The sequence below is a fragment of the Rhipicephalus microplus genome, chromosome 4, assembly GCF_043290135.1.
Source record: "Rhipicephalus microplus isolate Deutch F79 chromosome 4, USDA_Rmic, whole genome shotgun sequence".
Classification (NCBI taxonomy): Eukaryota; Metazoa; Arthropoda; class Arachnida; order Ixodida; family Ixodidae; genus Rhipicephalus; species Rhipicephalus microplus.
Genome location: NC_134703.1, coordinates 168,047,980 through 168,055,554, shown reverse-complemented (window position 1 = coordinate 168,055,554; position 7,575 = coordinate 168,047,980). Strand labels below are relative to the sequence as shown.

Here is a 7,575-nt window from a genome sequence, read left to right as displayed (position 1 = left end):
ATCTTTTGACAGTCACAGCGCTACTTTAGGTCGCACATCTACCGTATGCCACCAGATCGACACAGGTATTCACCCACCACTACGGCAGCGACCATACCGTGTTTCACCGACTGAACGCCGTATCATCGATGAACAAGTAGGTGATATGCTAAAGCGAGGCGTCGTTCAACTGTCAAACAGTCCTTGGGAGTCGCCGGTTGTTTTAGTTAAAAAGAAGGATGGCAAGATACGCTTTTGCGTAGATTATCGACGCCTAAACAAAATAACATGAAAGGATGTTTATCCTTTGCCTCGAATTGATGACGCCCTCGACTCTTTACAAGGCGCAGAGTTCTTTTCTTCCCTTGATCTACGCTCTGGGTACTGGCAAGTGCCCATGAATCCGGATGATAGGCCAAAAACTGCATTTGTTACACCAGACGGCTTATACGAATTTAACGTGATGCCATTCGGGCTATGCAATGCGCCGGCAACATTTGAGCGCATGATGGACACTATCCTACGAGGCCTCAAATGGAACACGTGTTTGTGCTACTTAGACGATGTAGTGATATTCTCGCCCGATTTTCCCACGCACCTTCGTCGCTTGGAACAGGTTCTACGCTGCCTCTCTGCAGCAGGCCTCCAACTCAACTTGAAGAAGTGTCACTTTGGAGCGCGCAAGCTGACCATTCTCGGACACGTCGTGTCGAAGAACGGCGTTCTTCCTGACCCCGCTAAGCTACGTGCTGTTCGCGAGTTCCCGAGGCCCGCGTCTCTTAAGCAGCTGCGTAGTTTCATTGGGCTTTGCTCATACTTCCGCCGCTTCGTCCGAGATTTCGCCTCGATCATGGCGCCTCTGACAGACCTACTTCAGGGAGACCGCTATCTATCTGCGTGGTCTCCAGCTTGTGACAGTGCCTTTGCGAAGCTCCGTGAACTGCTTACAACACCACCCATACTGCGCCATTTCGATTAGAGCGCTCCCACAGAAATCCACACAGATGCTAGCGGTGTCGGTCTTGGCGCTGTACTCGCCCAACGAAAGCCTGGTTACCAAGAATATGTTGTTGCGTACGCGAGCCGCACTCTTACAAGAACAGAAGCAAATTATTCGGTAACTGAGAAAGAATGCCTAGCGATTATCTGGGCCATTACAAAATTTCGGCCTTATCTGTACGGCCGCCCTTTTGATGTTGTTACCGACCACCACGCGCTCTGCTGGTTATCCTCCCTCAAAGATCCCTCAGGACGCTTGGCACGACGGGCTTTACGGCTCCAAGAGTACGACATCCGCGTCATTTATCGCTCAGGCCAGAAGCACGCCGATGCCGACGCTCTTTCGCGTTCGCCTGTTTCTACTGATATTGCGAGTGTCTCCATCCAAGACAACTTCCTTCCACTATCAGGACCCACCAACATGGCTGCGGAGCAGCGCAAAGATTCGTGGATTGCGTCTCTGATGGATTACCTATCTGAAACACTCGCCCACCCGCCATCTCGAGCGCTACACCGACAAGCCTCTCACTTCGCCATCCGTGATGGAATACTTTATCGCCGCAACTACCACCCTGACGGTCGCAAATGGCTACTCGTCATACCCAGGCATCTCCGCGCCAGCATATGTGCTGCTTTCCATGCCGATCCGCAGTGTGCGCACGCCGGTTTGTTTAAAACCTACGCCAGGCTACGTTTTCGGTTTTATTGGCGCGGCATATACACATTCGTTGAAAAGTACATTCGATCTTGCACAGAGTGCCAACGCCGCAAGCACAATCCTAGCCGTCCTACTGCACCAATGCAGCCGTTACCGTGCCCAGTGCGACCATTCGACCGGGTTGGAATAGACCTTTATGGTCCTCTACCATATACATCAGCTGGGAATCGCTGGATTATTGTAGCGATCGACCATCTCACGAGATATGCAGAAATGGCCGCTCTACCAGCCGCGACGGCACGTGACGTTGCGTCTTTCCTGCTGCAACGTTTTGTTCTGCGTCACGGCGCTCCACGTGAACTTTTGAGTGACCGAGGCCGCGTCTTTCTCACGGATGTTATTCGAGAACTTCTTGCAGAATGCCATGTAATTCACCACTGTACTACCGCATATCGCCCACAAACAAATGGCTTGACCGAGCGTTTCAACCGTACTCTTGGCGACATGCTTTCTATGTATGTCGCCTCCGACCACACCAACTGGGATCTTATCCTTCCTTACGTAACGTACGCTTACAACACGGCACCTCAAGCGACGACAGGCTTTTCTCCATTCTTTTTACTTTATGGTCGAGAACCATCGTCTCCAATCGACACCATTCTCCCCTACCGACCCGACTCATCTGAAGGCGCACCAGTTTCCGAAGCCGCGCGGTATGCGGAAGAATGTCGGCAATTAGCTCGCACCCTTACAACACAAGAACAAGGGCTACAAAAATTTCGTCACGACGATGGACGGTCCAACTACCAATTTTCGCCCAACTCTCTTGTTTGGCTGTGGGTGCCCCCCAGTGCTGCTCCTGGTACTTCTACAAAGTTTGTCAGCAGGTACCATGGACCTTATCGAGTCATAGAACAAACTTCCGCTGTTAACTACCTCATCGAACCCCTCACGGCCACTGTGGACCTGCGTCGCCGAGGCCGCGAAATCGTACATGTGAATCGCCACAAACCATATCACAAACCACTTGTCCTCACGACACCTTAGAACACTTACTTGGCACCATCTTCAGCGAGGGGGAAATATGTAATGATGAATGTAGTGGGTCATGCAAATCTCGGCACACACACTGTCAGTGCTAAGCACGAGACGCTCGGCCCGGACTGTCGCTGATTTTGCTAGCTAGGCCTACGCTCCTACCTGGTCTCGGATAACAGTTTTGACTGTCTTTGTTCTATATTATACTAGATATTTTTTTTGCGTGCAGCGTATCTGTGTCTCCTGTTATGTAGTGGCGTTCCCTGCCAACATTTTCGTTTCAATCGGCATAAAAAACCTAATAATAAGTTACACCATCTCTCGCTAAAAGCAACCATATGTGAATGCGAAGAAGCAGGGATATGGTGAACGGCACACACTGAAACTCGTCCACGTGCCCCAACATTCAGAACAAATTCCTCACTAACGCTGCGGGTTAGCTGTCCGCGGTTATGGAGGATCTTTGGGTCGAACTGGAGATTACGTAAAGAGGAATCCGCCAACTAGATACAATCAAATTGCCCAACATTTCGTTATGGATAATGTTCCCACCTCCACATAGGAAGCTAAATAGAGCGGAGACATATATATTGCGATTACTTAAAACAGAAACGTACCTTAACCCTGTCTTTCTCCACAACCTTTACCCTGAGGTTCTTTTAACGAATTCGTGTACAAAATGTGGCGGTTTATCCCCTCTACATCACATGCTCTGGGAGTGCTCTTCGGTACGCGGCCACGATACAGCATCGTCCTGAAAGTGGGATTCTGCTCTCCGGAGTCCGGACATAACATCGCAACTTTGGGCTGTCCAGAGGGCCCACGATGTGGCGCTAGGTCTCGGCCTTACTGTCCCATCGTGGTAGCGGCCCTCCGTGTGCTAGGGCACACGCCTTCGGACTTTCACAATAAAGTTTTCCCAAACTAAACCAAACTAACGCTGCCGGTGACGATCTCTTGATGCCGGTGACCACTGCCGTGAGCGGATCGAAACTCAAGTTTACGGAGCGGCCACAACGCCACGCAGCGTCTCTAGCGTCAAGTTCAGGGAAATTGGGAATATGCGCATCCGGTGATTCAATGTGTTGCATCGCCACGAGAGCACGCGCGGCGCGCGTTCGAGAGTCGGTGCGAGGTACCAGACAGACAGACAGACAGACAGACAGACAGACAGACAGACAGACAGACAGACAGACAGACAGACAGACAGACAGACAGACAGACAGACAGACAGACAGACAGACAGACAGACAGACAGACAGACAGACAGACAGACAGACAGACAGACAGACAGACAGACAGACAGACAGACAGACAGACAGAGAACCTTATTGGGTCCTGAGAAACGCTACTCCTTTAGAACAACGTCACGGGCCGCTCCCACGTAGGAACGAGGAGGCCTAGCCTCACCGCCACATCATGGGTTCTCTGGACAGCCCGTAATTGTGGGAGAACTCTGAACTTCGTAAGGCTAAGTCACAACCAGCGAGAGAGATAATTATTTTAATGCAGAGTTACGCGTGGCTTCGGCTCTTTTGGACTGAGGGGAGCGCCACCAAGCGTTGAAATTGATATGCCTCCTGTAGTTAACGATAGATAGAGCGCACGTCGGTTTCACTAGCAAATCTCTATTTCCAGTCTGCCTTACCGGTGGGTCGAATGCACTCACTTGGCATTCCGTTTTCGCACCGTTTCACTCATGGCCGGAGGCGTTGCTTTTGGTTACGTTGTCACGCGCGCCTATGGCATTCTTTGTCATCGACCAGCACCTTCTCAACAATGAACCTTTGCGTGCGATAGCTTACGCACCTTTCGAATTTTAATTCGCAGCTGCTTCTCAAAAGTATCAGACCTATAAAAAGCAGAGCAAACACACGTTCATGGTGTTTGTAAAAGTTGCACAATACCTAATTCTGAAATGCGGTGGCGTTGTTCATGTTCTTATTCGTCACTTTTGAGGTAGCGTCAATTGAATTCTTTTTACAATTTAGAGTGTGCCTTCCTGTTTGGTTCACACTGCATGGAAGATCTGGTGTTAGGGCGCATCGTTTGTGCATGTTCTCAGCAAGGAAGACGCATAAATACAACGCAAGCAAAGCAATTTTAGCGCGTAGGTATTGCATAAAACGTTAAACCACAGTGTGGGGAGCAGGTGCGCCCAGCCTCCCTTTCCCTTTTAGGGCAGCGCACGCGCCTGGTTGCGGGGACCCCTTCCCCCACGGCCGGCGCGTGCGATTCCCCCCCCCCTTTCCCGGCGCCAGGAACAGGTTCCCCTCTCCCTCAGCGAGGAAAGGTACCATTCTCGTCAGGGAAAGGGAAATCGGGTCGGGGAACAAAACGAGCGGGCAAACGGGCGCTCGCTCTCTCTGACACCAGCGACCATCCCAGGAGGACGAACCCGCAACCCCTCCTGCGAGCCGAGGACGTCCACGACCGAGGTGTAAGCGTCAACACCTTTGTTATCTGTAGTATCTCCCCGCGACAGTGACGCGCGATTGCTAACGCTTAGCAATAAAGTGTTTGTTGTTGATCTGGCCAGTTGCCTTATTCGCCCGAACCCGTAGTAGTAGCTGCAATGAGGCAAGCTACGGTTGGGGGACGTTAACCGTGCACGGAACGACTGTGTGCGGCTGAAACATTAGCTATAGGCTTCTGCGTCAGCCGTACATAGGACGGTCCCCCAACATCTGGCGCCCAACGTAACGAATTTGGCAACGCGGCTAGTTCTGTGGACGCGAGCAAGTGCCAGGGCGCTCTTCCACACGTAGGATAATAGGCATGTCGGAATTCCAAGATTTGTCAATGTTGTCGGATGTCGCGTCGCAGAGTGGCGATCCTTTGGCTAACGCGGGGGTACTGTTAGGACTTTCCGACAGCGTAGACTCGCGAACATGAAAGGCAAACCGAGCGGCGGACCGGTGCATGTATGTGACTTGAAACGCTACATAGCACGGGAGGCGCATGAGGACTACGGTCAGTCCCCCTCCAAGCCGCGCGCGGCGGGTGAGATGGTTCGACACCGGGTCAGGAGCCCAGAACCGCGCTACTTCCTGCGTAACAGTCGGAGGCAACTATGCACGGTAGGCCGCGTTTGATATGTTCGACGCGGGGTGCAAGGGTTAGCGCGCAACACATGTGCGATTGTTAACCTGTCGTTCTTTATCTGTATCACTCTCACCGAACAGATGGAGCGCCATTGGGAACAGCACCGCCGGAACAGCAAGGAGAGGAGACCACCTCCTTACGGCCAGCCCCCACCCCCACCAACGTCCACATGGCAGCCCTACCCCACTGCGGCCCGGCCGCGAACGCCGAGGCAGAGCCACTCGAGCCGCCGCCACCGAGGGGGTCCGCGCGCGCTGCCGCCTGGTCACCAACTCTCGGCTTCGCCGTCACCATCACGACCCGCCGGTTCACAGGGAACGAGACCAGGGTCCCAACGCGGCGAGCCGACCGCATCGCCTCACGGCCGCAACCACCGAGACGTGGCAACCTGGACCAGCCAGGATGGAGGCGACCCTCCGGTGTCTTACGTCTCCTCGAGGCCCTGGCGCCGGCAGGAAAGGGCCCGAGTTGGGGTCGCCCCAGCGCACCTGTATCGCCCTTTTCAGGGGCGCACGGTAGAGGACGCGGACCGGAGGGCTAACGGGGCTTGCCTTCCAGTGCCCGCAGGGACGCGGTTCTGCGAGTGCGGCGCCGTGGTGATCCATAACTCCCACGAATTGGGGAAATTACACCGGCACCGCACCCAGGCTACCCAACCATCCAGCCGCGAATCATCCCAGGAGCGCTCCGGCGCCGCTGTTCGGGCCATGCTGGCGCGGGCGGCCCAGGAGGCGGACTTCGCGCAGTGGCTGCTGAGAGTTGCCTCAGGCCACGCGTCCAGCGAGAGTCCGCCTGCGCCGCTATCAATAACGGCTACCGTAGAGCGGGGGGCGGCGGGGCCGGGAGAGACATTGGTGGCGGCTGCATTGACACCGGAGGTGGCGTCAATGACCTTGGAGGCGGGTGAGAGAGCGGTGGGGGCTCCGGCGGTGCCCGCGGCAGACACCGAACGGTCCGAGGGCATGGACGTAGACCAGGCCCTTCTGGCCTATCTAGAGGACGAATAAAACGAATTATTCCCTCTTTGCAGTCTCTGTCGTTCGGGGGCCTTCTTAAGGGGGGAGGAGATGTGGGGAGCAGGTGCGCCCAGCCTCCCTTTCCCTTTTAGGGCAGCGCACGCGCCTGGTTGCGGGGACCCCTTCCCCCACGGCCGGCGCGTGCGATTCCCCCCCCCCTTTCCCGGCGCCAGGAACAGGTTCCCCTCTCCCTCAGCGAGGAAAGGTACCATTCTCGTCAGGGAAAGGGAAATCGGGTCGGGGAACAAAACGAGCGGGCAAACGGGCGCTCGCTCTCTCTGACACCAGCGACCATCCCAGGAGGACGAACCCGCAACCCCTCCTGCGAGCCGAGGACGTCCACGACCGAGGTGTAAGCGTCAACACCTTTGTTATCTGTAGTATCTCCCCGCGACAGTGACGCGCGATTGCTAACGCTTAGCAATAAAGTGTTTGTTGTTGATCTGGCCAGTTGCCTTATTCGCCCGAACCCGTAGTAGTAGCTGCAATGAGGCAAGCTACGGTTGGGGGACGTTAACCGTGCACGGAACGACTGTGTGCGGCTGAAACATTAGCTATAGGCTTCTGCGTCAGCCGTACATAGGACGGTCCCCCAACAACAGATATTATTCCATGCATTAACCTTCTACTCTAAGACCAAATCTTCCGTGCAGCATGAACCGGGCTGAAAGGGACACTACAAATTACGAAAACAGTACAATTCACGCCCTTCTTTTTTTTTGCTGTTCATTCCCATTCTGCATCAATGCACTAGTTCTTGCATCTTTCTATCTGGTTGTT

General features: G+C 54.2%; 1 protein-coding gene across 1 annotated transcript; it reads left to right on the top strand.

The window, feature by feature from the left end:
* Positions 1 to 4,867: 4,867 nt before the first annotated feature.
* Positions 4,868 to 6,803, top strand: LOC142814682 (uncharacterized). Its single transcript, XM_075893851.1, has 2 exons — positions 4,868 to 5,114; positions 5,860 to 6,803. Exon 2 carries the CDS (start codon positions 5,860 to 5,862, stop codon positions 6,784 to 6,786), a length of 927 nt encoding a protein of 308 aa, XP_075749966.1. The 5' UTR covers positions 4,868 to 5,114; the 3' UTR covers positions 6,787 to 6,803.
* Positions 6,804 to 7,575: the final 772 nt, after the last annotated feature.